Below are 16222 nucleotides of genomic sequence, written 5' to 3'. Positions count from 1 at the left end.
ATCATGCCACCAACAAAATAAATTCCTGAAGACCTTTGGAAAAAAGTTGTTGATGCCTATCAGTCTGGAAAGGGTTACAAAGCCATTTCTAAGGCTCTGGGGCTCCACCGAACCAGTCAGAGCCATATTGTCCAAATGGAGAAAGTTTGGGACAGTAGTGAATCTTCCCAGGAGTGGCCGTCCTGCCAAAATCTCTCCAAGAGCAAGGCGTAAATTGTCCAGGAAGTCACAAAGAACCCTAGAACAACATCCAGGGATCTGCAGGCCTCTCTCACCTCGGCTAAGGTTTTCATGACTCCACCATCAGAAAGACACTGGGCAAAAATGGGATTCATTGCAGAGTAGCAAGGCGGAAACCATTGCTAACTAAGAAGAACATGAATGCTCGTCTCAAGTTTGCCAAAAAGCAGCTGGATGATCCTCAAGAGTTCTGGAACAATGTTCTATGGACAGATGAATCAACAGTGGAACTTTTTGGCCGACATGGGCCCCGTTATGTCTGGCGAAAACCAAACATTGCATTCCACAGTAAGAACCTCATATCAACGGTCAAGCATGGTGGTGGTAGTGTCATGGTTTGGGGATGCTTTGCTGCATCAGGATCTGGATGCCTTGCCATTATTGAAGGAACCATGAATTCTGCTCTGTATCAGAGAATTCTACAGGAGAATGTCAGGCCATCCGTCCGTGAGCTGAAGCTGAATCGCAGCTGGGTCATGCAGCAAGACAATGATCCGAAACACACAAGCAAGTCTACATCATAATGGTCGAAGAACAAGAAATTTAAAGTTTTGGAATAGCCTAGTCAAAGTCCAGACCTAAACCCCATTCAGATGTTGTGGCAGGACCTGAAACGAGCAGTTCATGCTCGAAAACCCACAACTGTCACTGAGTTGAAGCAGTTCTGCATGGAAGAGTGGGCCAAAATTCCTCCACGGCGCTGTGAGAGACTAATCAATAACTACAAGAAGCATTTGGTCGCAGTTATTGCTGCTAAAGGTGGCGTAACCAGTTATTGAGTCTAAGGGGGCGATTACTTTTTCACACGGGCATTGGGTGTTGCATAACTTTCTTTAATAAATAAATTAAATATGTATCAAATGTTTGTTATTTGTTCACTCAGGGTCCCTTTTATCTAATATTAGATTTTGGTTGAAGATCTGATAACATTGTGTCAAAAATATGCAAAAAATGCAGAAAATCAGACAGGGCAAATACTTTTTCACGGCACTGTATGTACAGTACAAATCTCTTCTACCTCTGTCTCCACTGTCTACTGCGCGTCAAAAAAAAAAAGTGAAGCGACACTAGGCTGTGGTGTCCAGGCCTTTTTTTAAAGGCATGGTGCAAACATAGATACACACCTACGCACTCCCCAGCTGTAGTTGGCTCATCGATCTTAATGCCTCTCGTGGCGACACGTTCTGTCTAAATTAAACTACAATAGTATTACATTGAAATCTTAAATAGTGTATACAATCTACATTAATAACTTGTACTACCCTTGTCCAGGGTACTACATAAACATTAATGTGATTTCTACAGTAAGCAGTCGTACTTTAATACAAATTAAAGCTAGTAAGCTATGTATTGCAGTGTTTTATATCAGACTGCAAGCACCAGCCAAAAAGGGAAGGTGCTCCAGATTTCCTATTGTAGCTCATGCTAATCTCCTAAAGAAGTGGTATGTCAGTTTGTGCTAATCTGTATTAATAAAATTAATAAAAAATATCCAAAACCATTTGTGTATATAAATGCCATTTGTAGACCAAAGTGATTTTCCGTTTCAACATTACACTCTTCCATTTGATAGTCTCTTCCATTTGATAGTCATTTCCATTTCATATACCTATAATATTTTATTATTCAAGCTACGTTGTTCAAGTAAATGCCAATACATTATTTATTATTTGTATTTATTTTAATCAAGCAACAGTTAACAGAATTAAAAAAAAAATCACAATTAATGTTTACAGAAAATGCAACAGAAACAAACTGAAAAGTGTAAAATCAGTATTTATTTATTAATGCACGTGCGCATTCTCGGACTCTGTAGTTAATGAGAAACGGCGACATGGGAAGGTATGTATATGCAGAATCTTGGAAAAATAAATGTAAGGACTGGTTGATTCCATTAATATTTTTAGAAACTTAAAATTGGTCTTTTTGTATAAAATGCTAAAGAAAAAATGGAATACATGAGAAAATAGAAAACAAAACGCAGCTTACACTTACCTTTTCTGTATTCAAATTTGCTACCAATTAATACTACTTCTTATCTTGCATCTTAAATTTAGAAATTGCTTCACATTTCTCTCTTCTGGTTCACTTGGTATTATGGTATCTTTATAATATGGCATTGTTTGGTTTTGTGCCTGAAATATAATTCCTCTGTTTCATGGCTTTCACCACTTTTTTTTCTGTGTATTGCAAAGCCAAACAGTTTACATAAATATGTGGACTTTACTTTGAAAATTACTGTGTGCTAAGGCAAGTTTCTGTTTTTAAAATTAATATAAATAATTTTGTAATTACTTTTCAGACACATACAGTGGTTTGCAGAAGTATTCACCCCATACCAATAATGTCACATTTTGTTGAATTACAAATAATGTATGCACAGTTCTTTTAAACAAACTTTTTTTTTATTTAAAGCTGTAGTGTTTAAACTGAACACTGTTATGTGAGGAGGAGGTTAAATGTCAGCAAAACTTGCAAATAAAATGTACAAAATGAAATTTACTGGTTGCGTAAGTATTCAGCCCCTTAAGTCAGTACTTGGTAGAAGCACCTTTTGCGGCAATTACTGCTATGAGTCATTTTGGATAGGTCTCTACTAGCTTTGCACAGCAGGATGGTGAAATTGTTGCCCATTCTTCACAGGAAAATTACTCCAGTTCTGATAAGTTTGTTGGGGATCATCGATGGACTGCAATCTTCAAGTCTCGCCATAAATTTTCGATTGGATTCAAGTCAGGACTTTGACTGGGCCACTCAAGAACATTAATTCTCTTCTTGTTCAACCACTTCAGTGTGGCTTTGGCTTTGTGCTTCAGAGTCTTGGCTGACTCAAACAGGTTTTCCTCAAGGATACGCCTGTACTTTGCACCATTCTCCCCTCTATCCTGACAAGCTTCCAGTCCCTGCTGAAGAGAAGCATCCCCATAACATGATGCTGCCACCACCATGCTTGACAGTTGGGATGGTGTTGACTGGGAGATGTGCAATGTTGGGCTTGCGCCAGACGTAACGCTTGGAATTTAGACCGAAAAGTTCAATTTTTGTCTTGTCTGACCACAAAACCTTTTTCCACATGTCTGCAGTACAAGCTTTTTCGCAAACTCCATACGTGCTTTAAGATGAGGCCTTTTGAGTAATGGCTTCTTTCTTGCCACCAGTCCATACAGCCCAGCTTTGTGTAGGGACTGGCTTATGGTTGATGTGTGAACACTGGCTCCTAACTCAGACACAGAACTTGCAGGTCTCTCAAGGGCATCCCAAACCAGTGACATCCCAAACCAATTTCCTTCTTGCCCAGCTGCTCAGTTTGGGAGGGCGACCTGATCTGGGTAGTGTCTGGGTGTTATGATGCATCTTCCACTTTTTAATGATGGACTTCACTGTGCTGAGAGGGATAATAAGCGCCTTTTGAAATTCTTGTACCCTGCTCCTGCTCTGTGCCTCTCTACCACTTTATCCCTGACTTGTTTCGAAAGCTCCTTGGTCTTCATGGTTGCTTTGTTGGCTCACTATTTGAGTTACAACTTGAAAGTCTTTATATACCTGAGGGAAATTATCTACAAGTTAAACCACTTTTACTACACACAGGCTGAAACCATTTTACTAATTTTGTGACCTTTCAAACAAATCATTTGCACCTGAGCTGATTTAGGGCTGCAGTAGCAAAGGGGTTGAATACTTATGCAACTGAGATGAATCTGTTTTTCTCTGTAAATCTTACTTATTTATATTCTATATGCATTTTTTAACTTGATCAATGTGGAGTAGTTTGTGTAGATTCTACATGTAAAGTCTAATTTGAAAGCGTCGTGGAGTACGCTCAGGTGCTAACAAAATGTGAAAATTCTGAAGGGGGATGAATACTTCTGCAAACCACTGTATAAGTAACTTTTTACTTGCTCTTTAAATCTGGACACCTAAAATCATAAAAAAATGAACAAAGTTATATACTTTGAATTTTGTGTCCCTATTAAGGCACATATTAAGGCCAAGGGTATACAGTTTTAGACCTCTGCAAAACCCTGAAATTAATTTTCAGTGGGGGGGCATTGCCCTCTGCACCTGTGCTGGGGGAGGACCCCCATACCCCCCTGCACCCATGCTGGGGGAGGACCCCCATACACCCCTGCCTTCTACTTAGGATTTCTAGCCTCCTACTTTAAATGAAAATGAAAAGATTCCTTTGTCTTGACCATCAGCTGTGTTGCCAAAACGTTCTTCTATAACAGATGTTGGAATTAATTACCTATTTTTCTGGCTAGTGACTATAATGCAGCTTAATTACTGTGTAGTGTGTTTCAATCAATGAACATATTTAATTTATACCATTTTTACAGACTTTCTTAGTGTAAAGGTGACAATACGTTTGTCATGAACAAATATTTGAAAGCGCTTTTTTTTTTTTTTTATATAAAGATTGTTTGTTAACAGACCTCGCCCCGTTATGTACCCTTCCCCTCAGAATGGCACCACCGGTCCATTTGAAAATCCTACACCCCCATGCCTGCCAGAGAGAAAAGAAAATCTGCGTTTTGATGCAGTTTTCCTGCTCGGTGAAGGCATAGGGCTGCAGCGCCAAATACCACTGTGTGATCCTGGTGTTGTGTCCTTCATCCGGTGAAGCCATGCTAAGGGGGCATGATCTGTAACCAGGGTGAAGTGTCGCCCTAGGAGGTAGTACTGGAGTGACTCAACTGCCCGCTTTACTGCCAGGCACTCCTTCTCGATGGTACTATAGTTTTCTCACAGGGAAGGAGCTTCCTGCTGATATACAGGACCGGGTGCTTGCTTGCTTCCCCGCACCTCCTGAGAACACTGCCCCGAGACTTGTCTCTGACGCATCCATCTGCAGGGTGAACCACGTGCTGAAGTCAGGACTGCACAGCACTGGCTTGCTACACAGTCTTCGCTTCAACGCGAGAAAGGCCTTCTGACACGGCTCCGTCCACTGGACCGTATTTGGGGCAGCCTTCCAGATGAGGTCCGTCAAAGGAGTAGCCTGCTAATCCCAAGAAGGAGCGTACCTTGGTTTTGGTCGTAGGGATCGGTCAGTCAGCCAAGGCTTTCACCTTTGCAGTCATTTGGCCGATACCTACTCAATACTCCAAGTACTCACTCTTCCCAATGGCATGTTTCTTTGGGTTAACAGTGAGCCCAGCCTCCCGCAAGGATTGCAGTAGTGCCGCTACCTTACACAGATGCTATCCATCATCAGCTGGAAAGTGGTTGGCGCTCCTTGCAACCCAAAGGGCATGGTCCTAAATTGGTACAACCCGAAGGGAGTCAAAAAACGCGGTCCTCTCTCTGTATTCCGGGGTCAGGGGTATCTGCCAGTACCCCCTCATTAAATCCAGTGTAGTCATAAAATGAGCCGTGCCTAGACGTTCCAGCAATTCATTTACCAGGGGCATGGGATAAGCATCAAACTGAAGTCAATGCAAAATCAAGCTGATCCATCTGGCTTATCCACGAACACAATTGGTCTGTTTAAGTCACTTTGGGACTCTTCAATTACTCCCAGCCTGAGCGTCTCATCAATTTCCACTTTTATGACTTGTCATTTGAGATTAGGTATACAGTACAGCTTCTGGCGAACTGGCGCCCCCGGCTCAACTTCAATGTGATGGTGGGCTACTCAAGTCTGCACCGGGATGGGAGGAAACACATCAGGAAATTCCGCCACCAGCGCCCGGGCCTGACATTTCTGTGTTTGTTATATATGTTTTTCTCTCTGTCGCTCCGGGTGACAGATTTCATAGTCTCTCTCTCTCTCCGTCCCAATCCGGCATGTATCCTCAAAAGGTCCTTGCCACTTCGCCAGAAGTTTAGACTCAGAACTGAGCAACAACAGAAGCACTTTATCCCCCGGCTGAAACGTGCGTAACCGGACTCCCCTGTTATATTGGGTCTCCTGTCAGCATTGAGCCTGCTGCAAATTGTCACGCACCTACTTTCCCACAGACTCGATATTTGCGCAGGTCCAACACATACCAGACAGTATTGGTCGAATTATCCTGCTGTTCCTCCCACATCTTTGACCAGATCGAGCACACCCCGGGGTCTCCACCCATACAGCAGCTTGAATAGAGAAAACTCAGTGGAAGCCTGAGGCACCTCTCTGATAGCAAAGAGAAGGGGAGGAATCAGCTGATCCCAGTAGCGCATGTTTTTGAGGGTCTTATTAAAATGCTCCACAAGACCATTGGTCTGAGGATGGTAAACCGAGGTCCCAATGGTCTTGATCCCCAAAAGTTTGCATGGTCGGTCAGTATTTCCTTGGGGATCCCTACCCGGGAGAAAACCTTCACTAGTTTGTTGGCAACAGATTTAGCAGATGCAGAGCGGAGGGGAATGGCCTCTGGATAACGCGTAGCATAATCCAAAATTACCAATAGGTGCATGTATCATGTCTCCCCCCCCCCCCCCCCCCAGACTCTTCGCCAATCACTCCCCATCTGAAACTTCTCGGACTTCCTTCATTGCCAGCCCTCATTCTTAGCGGCCCGGCGTTCCTGTTCAGTTTTTCAGGGTTTAAATCAATAGCAATACCATACTGGGTCGGGAAGATCTCCAATTACTTCCTCTTTCTTAGCCAATAGGGAGGACGGGGCCGTCACAGCAGCCAACCAATTTTTGAACTGCTCGCAGTCCTGCCCCAGAATTACAGGCACTGGCAACTGAGGACATAAACCCATTTGTACTTGCGTCACCTGCTGGCCAATTTTTAAATTGACACTAATCTTGGGATCACCATGAATACATTTAATATGCATCCGTCCCAATATTTGCTTATGCCCCGTTGAGATTAAGCTGTCCTGTATTAGGTCAAAAGACCGGAGCCATCAAAGGGGCCCCGGTCCAACATCGCAGCAGCCCGTGGGTATCCCAACTCTGCTCCGGTTCCCGGGCCGGGAGCTCCCGTCTCCAAACCCCGTCCAAAGACCTGGTTCCCTCGCCTTCCCCCTCCCCCAGTCCCTTTGCCCTCCCTGGGGCCAGTAGTGAGGGGTGTTACTGGAGTAGCGACCTTCCCAGGCAGCTTAGCGGGCGTTGGTTCTGCCTGAACCAAACTGGTGGGTGCCTGCCGGTGCACCCACTGGCGCGGCTCTGGGGCCAAGCACTCCACTCGACCACAATTACCTCTACCAGCCTCGTGGTCGCGTCCAGGTTCATCCAGCCCATGGTGTAATCCTTTAAGAGGTGAGTGATGGTCCTGGGATGTTCTTCCACTGAGAAGACCTCCTCATGGAACTTTCAGCAGTAGCCCTCCGGAGTCGCCCCTATGCAGTTGAGGATGGCCGCCTTCTTTGTGGGGTCGTCGACCATCGGATCCAGGGCCTTTGCTGCCACTTGCGCCTCCACCGTCAGCTGCGGCAGGAGGTAGCCAGCCCACTGAGCCTGGGGCCTGGGGCCTCGAACACCTCCAAATAGGCTTCTGGCCGATCCTCTGCCATCATCTTAGTTGGCCGCTGTAGCCTCGGTTGTTAGTGTTACCCTTTTATTTTATTTTATTTTATTTTTTTACATTATTGGTTCCTTTTTCATTTTGCCATTTATGAATTACTTGTATAGCTATTAGTTATTATAATTAATTTATTTATTTATTTATTTATTTATTTATATTGAAAACGTGGTGTTTTTTAAATATTTTACGGACAAAGTGCACGTTAAGTATTTTTCTGTATTTTTTGTTGAAATCAGAAATATATATTTTTTCGTTTGCTGTTGCTCAGACGTATTCATATTCTAACATATGTATGTACGTAAGTATACAGACGATATTTGTTATGAATTAAAAATATTTTTAAAGCAATACAAAAAAAGACAATGTGCTTTTCAAAAATGTATCACACTATGTTTTAAATGAATATATACATTAACTCACATAAGCTAAAACCCTGCCAATCACTTCTCAAAAAAGGTAAAAATGTGCACCTGTCAAACAAATTTGTATAAAATCAAGACCATACATGATGTTTAAAAAATGATTTCAGATTCTAGTTCCTGCAGTGTGTGGCTACCAATGATAACTTTACATATTTTAAGTAGGACATCAGTAAATTACACTTATGTTTAATTAAGAAAAAATAAGTGGATTTTTAAAATTTTGTGTCGCATTCAAAGTAGGCCAGTGTGGGTATACTTGATCATATAATGAAATCTTTATTTAGTAATCTGCAGAGCAACAGCTTTTTAGAAATGTGTAACACTGTATACATTAAGTAGATATTTGGTCTGATACATGCTCTAAAGTTAAGGTATCTCAGTCTGCCCTCAATGTTAGAATTCTTACAGTCCGCAAAGGTTTAAGTGTTGTAGGGTGCCAATACTTTTGTTGAGATAATCACAAAATTACCTGTGAGTTTGTGACACAGGAAGTTTGTGTCACTTTTTAAGATGACTGATTTCTAATATTTCTTCTGACAGATAAAAAAAAGAAAGAGGGAAAAAAGATAGAGAACACACTGAATGGCGGAGTAAAGCAGAAGAAAGAGAACACAGAGGCTTCTCCAGAAGGGACCTCTACTGAACTGAAACAACCCTGTGCAACAGGAGAGTCAACAGAAACCAAGGCAAAGAAGAAAAAGATGAAATTAAAGGAGTCCAGTCCCAAGAGAGTTGAGGCAGACCCCAGCAGCAACCACATAGACAGACCTACAGGAGAGAAAAGGAAAAAGAAGAAAGCAAAGGAAGCTGTGGAAGACAGACATGATCAGGAGGATTGCTTGGAGCAAACAGCAGCTGACACCAAAGCTACCATTCTCCCCTCCAAAGGCAAAAAAATGAGAAAGTTGCGAGTCCTGGGAGTGAACGGAGAAAGGCCATGCCTTGAGCAAGCCACTCCACTGGAACAAGGCTATCCCTCCTCAGAATTACCAAAGAATATCAAGAAGACAGTTGAGCTGGTTCAGGTGGACCCAGCAGCAGAGCAGATGGAAAACAGCCAGACAAAAAAGATGATGAAAAAGAAGAAAAGAAAGATTGAGGCGGCTCACCCTGCAGAGGTCAATGGGCTCGGGGAACATGGTGGCAAGAAAAAGAAAAAGAGCTGTGTAAGTATTTGTGCATTCTAATATGATGTCCAAAAACATTCCAACTTTGCTGCATGATTTTAAGAAACCACTGACAAAGTCTTGGTTAACTTGTGGACCCTAAAAATCCCCTGATTTTACTTTTTTTTTTTTTAATTATTTATGTAATTTATTTGTTACTTTGGACCCCGCTCCTCTGCCTGCTTTAATTTTTACTTTGTGCACAACGTTCAAAACCCATTCCTCTTCCTTAACAACAGTTGCATTTTCTGTGATATTCAGTCTTGTGTGGGTGTCTTTAGTGTGGTAAATGGTGGCAAGCAATTCAAAAGACAAAGTAATTATAGTTGGGTTCATTTCAGTTTTATCTCGAATGTGCAGAGTTGAAGCTGAGTGTATGGCAGGGACTTTTGTGCAAATGTCACGTTGTTTCCACACAAGTAAATGAAATGGTCCACTTAGATTTCCCTACAGAGGCCAAACTTAGTGTAACTAATGCTGTCCGGGTCAGAATTGAGAAATGTATTGACCCCAAAAAAAGTGGATGTAATACAATTGCAGGCAAAAGTATTGGCACCTTATGCTTATTATGCCACAATTCAAGGTAACAGATTAAGGACAAGCATTTAGTAAACTTTAAGCACTTTAAGCAAACTTTTTTCCAGTCAGCTTCCTACGCTGCTGAGAACCTGGCAGTGTTAATGGCTTTTTAGCTGCACTGTGCTGTCGAAGTGGCAGGAGCCTTTTTTGAATATTTGAGTCATTGCGGTGTCTGCTTTTGCGTAGCTGCCAACGAAGGCTACTAGATTTTTTTTTCTAGTTAGTAGGTGATCTGCAGCCCCTGTCTGTTTAACAGTGCATGCTTGCAGTTGCCAGTGGCTCTTTCAGGTCTTCACCTGCACGCCACTTCTCCTGGTACCAGCCAGTACCAGTGTGGGGCCGGTACCGGTGACCCTTTTGGTACCGAGATTGGTACCAGAGCCTGTACCAGTGACCTGGTCAGTGCCATAGCCGGTACCAGAGCCTGTACCAGTGACTGCTTAGTCACCTTTTATTGGTACCAAGGTCAGTTCCAGTCATCTGGTTCATACCAGAGTCGGTATCAGTGACCCAGTTCGGTGCGGTTCAGCACCAAGACCGTGCTCCATTCTTGTGCACTCTGCACACAACAGTTTTCAGCACCAGTCAGTGTTGCTGTCTGTTTCTTGTGCACATACATTGCACGGCTGAACTGTTTTTTCAACCTTGCTTCGTGACTGGGTTTCACCCTTGTGCTGTTTGCAAGAGAAACATTCTGGCAGAGTATAAGCACAAGTGCATCCTACTGCCTGGGAAGGGAGCATGCGGAGGGCGCCGTTAAAGACTGCAGCTCTGAAAAGCAGGCTGGCCCGCTGGTATGTAATCGTGGTATGTAAATAATCATGCCAAACAAAATTGGCATACGAGTTCAATGCTTCACCATTTGAAAGGAAAACATTCAGAAATTACTGTGAATGGAGCTACTGATGGCAGTAAAAAGCAAACCTCCATCACAACATTTGCTATATAGTGGGCCGAACAGGGCGTGATCACGTTATCCCCTATGAGGACAGTGTGTGTGAATCGTGAATGCAGCAGTTTTGAAATCGATGTAAGATTATCACAGTAGTCATCGATTGCAAAATAAATATATTTAATACAACTTTTTGTCCACTACACGTCTGTCTTAAAATACTGAAGTATGTATGAGTAGTTTTAATGTTTACAGAGCTCTAAAGTCACTACATATTGCAAAAGACAATGAAACCTATAGTATTAATCGGAATAATAATTTCTCATAATATTCACATATCTCACAAAATATCATTCTTTGGCTTGTACAATTCACCTAGATTACATTCAGCACAAAAACATTATTTTTCTAAGAGGCCATTGCATTTCCAGACTTCACTTTGTAGAAGGTGATGAAATTTGTTGAGCCATACTGTGCCGACTCGTAAAACAATAACAAGGCTGGAAAAACTTAAAGTTGTTCATACAAAACTTTCAAAGGGAGAAAAAGCTGTGATTACCACAGACTCGTGAACCCCATTCCCCAATCTTCCCATAGGCGGAAGGCTTTTTTCACTTGAATTGTTCTGTATGATCTTGGACCGAACAGCCGTTTTATGTTTAGTACAATTTTGGGACTACTGCTCTAAAGAAAAGGATACACTTCAAACAGGTAGGCCAGGCATCTCTTAACAATTTAATGTAAAGTTGTGTGAAATACGTAAATTTGAATGTTAGGTTATTTAGTAATACCTGACCACATGCAATTAGCTGCACAAGAAGGCATATATTAATTAATATATTACTTGATTGTGTGTTAGATTGGCATTTAATAATATCATGGTAATGTTTGGGAGGTTTATGTACTCTAGTATGTAGAGGAGAGTGCCGTTGGATTTGAGTACTCAAATTGTAATGCTCAAGTACTCGAGCAATAGATTTCTCGAAAATCCCACCCCAACCATCAAAGACCGCAAATGTTTTAATCTCTGAGGCCGACTTTTTAATCAGTCACAAACTTAATCAATGTATTTACTCCCTCTGTCAATACCTCTGTACAAACATTAACACATGGCATTATGTATTTCAGTGATAATAACATACACGGTATGTGGGAAGTCTGCGGCTCGAATTAGCCGTTCCTTCCTGGGATCCTAGTACGCTAGACTAACTCGCTCCAGTTGGAGTATATAAAATATTATTAAATATTATGTATTTATTAATTATAAATAGGCTTGCTACTTTTCAATATTAATTTGTAAAGCTCGTTAAACATCTAATTGCCCAAAAATATGAGTTCAACTAAAATAATTTATATAGGATAAATGTTGGTAAAACCACTTGCTATTTTTTATTTTCTTACCGGGTTATTAGCGGGTAAGGTGTAGGTAATCTTTTGCTATAATACGGTGACAGTTACTTGTTAGATTTAAAAATGTGGTGCAAGAGGACAACACTAAATGAGTATTGTGTAGAATGCTCTGACTTTGAAGTGAAAACTGTAAAGAAACGTGGGACAGGAGATGAAGAAAATGTCCTGGTATGTAAACTGTTATGTAACTGTGCAAAGCAGAAGTCACCGCAAAGGCAAACCGAATGGTTGAACACATGCAATCACAAGGTCATAAAAATTGTCTTAAAGTACAATGGAAGCTTGCTTGGTGAGAATGCAGGAAAAAACAAGAATCTGGTGCCGGTTTCCCTCATGATTTAATGCTTGCTCTTTTGAAGCGATTCTGCTCAATGCTACTAGTTGAGGGAGGTGCCGTGGAAACATGGTATCTGAGTCCAGCTGTGAGAGGAGGGGAAGCTCAGACTCCAAATAATAAGTGCAAGTTAGTTCTGTTCAACTATCTGTTTTGTTCTGTGCGTATTTTTTATGAGTAAATGTGTGCTATAAAGTCTGTGTAATAAACCACAGAAAAAGCTGCATATAAACGTTTGAGACGTTTTTTTTATTTTTATTTTTTTATTGTGTAGGATCTTTATTTATACAAGGCATAGCTCCGAATTGACCAAACGTCATTTCAATTTGAATGTTGTTCTATTAGAATGTTGTTGACCATGGTTTTGTTGCATGTTGATTTTATTTTTTTAAAGCATAAAGGTCGATTTCACCCATTCTGCTTGAATTGAAAAATAACGATCTCAAAAAAACTGTAAATTCTTCAAATAAACGTCGATGTTAGTCGTCGATTTGGTCAAAAAATAAAATCGACTAGTAGCAAGCCTACATGTAAATGAATATAAGAATATTTTGTTGACGGTGTGGGTTCACTTTTGTTTCCGCCGGTGTGTATATATGTTTTTCTGTTTTTCATTCTTGCAGAGAGGTTAATATTGAAAAATTCTGAGCAGCTATTGTAGGCATCAATACTAGCAGCTTGATGCTGTTTTAGTCCTGCTTCTGCAGTACTTTTACAAAGGATTTTTCTATTTTCGTGGCCAGATTTAGAATTCGCCAGTGGCTGACTCGCAGGTAGGCATCCGTGTTGGTTTACCACATACAGTAACTGCAACTCATCGCCCCCGATCCTTAGGGACCGAGGTTACTGTTTCAGTGCAGGCTGCTGCTGGTCTTTTTTTTACTGCCAGTAGCAGTAACTGCTGTTTATCGCCCCCGATCTCGCTTGCAAGTTCGAGGTTACTGCTTTGGTGCCGAACGTCGGTACTGAGTGCACTTTGTCGGTACCGAGTGCACCTGTGACAGTGTCATTGCAGCTGTACTATCAGCCTGCACTGATAGCTGTGGGTACTCTATTAAAAATAGATTAAACTGGGCTCCCGAGTGGCGCATCCAGTAAAAGCACTCGCTAGAGTGCAGGATGCGCTCTATAGCCTGGACGTCGCCGGTTCGAGTCCAGGCTATTCCACAGCCAACCGTGGACGGGAGCTCCGAGGGGGCTGCACGGCGAGTCTGCAGAGTGTAAAGAAGCGGGCGGCTGACGGCACACGCTTCGGAGGACAGCGGGTGTTCATCTTCGCCCCTCCCGAGTCAGCGCAGGGGTGGTAGCGGTGAGCTGAGCCTAAAAATAATTGGGCATTTCAAATTGGGGAGAAAATAATAAAAACTGATTGGCAACGACTAAATTTAAAAAATAAATAAATAAATAAAATAAAAAATAGATTAAACAGTACTAGCCCTGGTCCAGTACCAGCTGTAACATACTGTACAGCAGTGTTGCTGCATGTGTTAAGTTTTGGTTACAAGTACTGTATACCGCGCCAGCCCTGTTACAGTAAATACAGCATACAGGAGCTGCAGCTCCCGCCTGTTCCACAGCGGCATTGCTGCTTGAACAGGCACGTCCAGCCTCGGCTGGGGTGTGGTCTAGAATGGCAAGGGGGGTGTAGGGGAGGTGTAACCCCCATTGCACACTAATGTTCATACAGTACTGGCTTTAACAAGCTGAGGCAGCAATGGTACATTGCTTGCTATTTGCATGATGCCTGGGTTTATCCCTGTGATACATGCAAGGCTAGCCTGCCTGTCCCCAGCCTGCCTGTCCCCTACCATGCAGGACTTGTTGACAGTCCTGTTACTGCCTAGCTCACTGTGGCAGCAACAGTACCGTTTTACTGTACATTGCTTATTTGCATAATGCCAAGATTTATTTTTCCTGGGATACATGCAAATCCAACCTACCTGTCTAGTGCCAGACAGGCCTTGTTGACAGTCCAGTTACTGTCTTAATGGTACAGTTTTTACTGTACATTGCTTGTTATTTGCATAATGCCAGGATTTTATCCCTGTTACACATGCAAGCCAGCCTTCTTGTCTTGTACCAAGCAGGCCTTGGTGACAGTCCAGTTACTATCTTAAGCTGAGGCAGCAATGGTACATTCTTCTGTACATTGCTTGCTATTTGCATGATGCTGGGGTTTATCCCTGTGATATATGCAAGGCCAACCTGCCTGTCCCCAGCCTGCCTATCTAGTAACAAGCAGGCCTTATTGACAGTCCAGTTACTGTCTAGCAAGCTAAGGCAGCAAATGTACATTTTTACTATGCATTGCTTGCTATTTGCATAATGCCAGGGTTTATCCCTGTGATGCATGCAAAGCCAGCCTACCTGCTTAGTACCAAGCAGGCCTTATTGACAGTCCAGTTACTGTTTTTAACAAGCAACTGCATACTCTTAATGTACATTGCTTGCTGTTTGCATTCTACCTGGATTTTATCCCTGTGACACATGCAAACCAGCCTGCCTGTCTAGTAATAAGCAGGCCTTCTTGACAGTCCAGTTATTGTCTAGCATGCGGAGGCAACAATGTGCATTTTACTATACATTGCTTGCTATTTTATCCCGGTGAAGCATGCAAAGCCAGCCTCTCTGTCTATTTCCAAGCAAACCGCTTTCTGCGAATGTTGCGCACATTTCTCCAAGGCGTCCTGCGTCTCTAGGAGCTGTAGTTCCCGTCTGAGGACGTGGAGTCAGATGGTGCATCCCCTGCGGTTTAAGCTCTTGCTGTAACAGCAGAGCTTATGCCGTTGATAAAAAAAAAAAGGGCCACTGCGGTGTTGCAGGTGACCTGGTCTACAGAGGGTCTGCCCTGTTGCATTGCTGTACAGTGGCATTACTGCTTGGGCAGACGCCCCCTTGTGGGCAACGATAGTACTGTACACTACTCTACCAACTGTGCTACAGACACAAAACCAGCTCCAGCAGTCCCGGTTCTGACCTGCTATGGGGTTTTATAATCCCCAATCTGGGCTGCCTGCCTGTCTCGTACCAAGCAGGCCTTGTTGACAGTCCAGTTACTGTTTTTAGCAAGCTGAGGCAGCAGCTGTACATTCTTACTGTACATTGCTTGCTTTTTGCATAATGCCTGGGTTTTATCCCTGTGACACATGCAAGGCCAGCCTGCCTGTGGACAAGCAGAAGCTCTTTCTGCCTGAGCCAGCAGCACCCAAGGAAGCTCTGGTAAACCGCTTTCTGCGAGTTTGTGTGCATTCTCCAAGCGTACGTTGGAGAAATGTTCTCTTGCAGCTCTCTGAGCACTCTTTCCCATCACTCTCTCATAGAGAGGTGGCTGCATCCTTACCCCATGGCTGTCAAATAGACCTTTAGAGGAGAGGGGTTCTCATCAAAAAGGTCCTGTAAAAACTGCAGTATAACTGCCATAGGACATGTTGTGGGTTCGAACCCACGAGCCAAACACCACGTCTGAAACACACCCCACTTGTAACAATACTGGGAATGAGTAGAAGCTGCCCTGGCATTTTGCAGGGTGTCAGTCACCCTGGTTTGATAATCCCAGACGGCCCAAATGCAGCCCTTCAGGGGCCAGACCCAGAGCTGCAGGCTTGATGGTGCCACAAGGTGCCCTGCACCTGACTGAGCAGGTTGCAACGTTCGGGCAGGCTCCATGACTGGCCACTCAGTAGCTGCATCAGAACTGAAAAAACACATTCCTGGCCA

The 16222-nt window shown here is 42.9% G+C and overlaps 1 protein-coding gene across 2 annotated transcripts in view; it reads left to right on the top strand.

Annotated features, from left to right (window-relative positions):
- LOC117406093 (ribosomal RNA processing protein 1 homolog A-like) overlaps window positions 1-16222 on the top strand; it is a 78482-nt gene that overhangs the window by 53459 nt on the left and 8801 nt on the right. For both annotated transcript variants that reach the window (XM_034009865.3, XM_034009864.3), the window contains exon 13: window positions 8665-9290. In XM_034009865.3, the coding sequence (XP_033865756.3) occupies window positions 8665-9290 (626 nt within the window). The remainder of the gene's footprint in view (window positions 1-8664; window positions 9291-16222) is intronic.

Source organism: Acipenser ruthenus, chromosome 9, assembly GCF_902713425.1.
Source record: "Acipenser ruthenus chromosome 9, fAciRut3.2 maternal haplotype, whole genome shotgun sequence".
Taxonomy (NCBI): domain Eukaryota; kingdom Metazoa; phylum Chordata; class Actinopteri; order Acipenseriformes; family Acipenseridae; genus Acipenser; species Acipenser ruthenus.
Note: the sequence above shows the minus strand (reverse complement) of the source record. Positions and strands in the feature narration are given on the sequence as shown.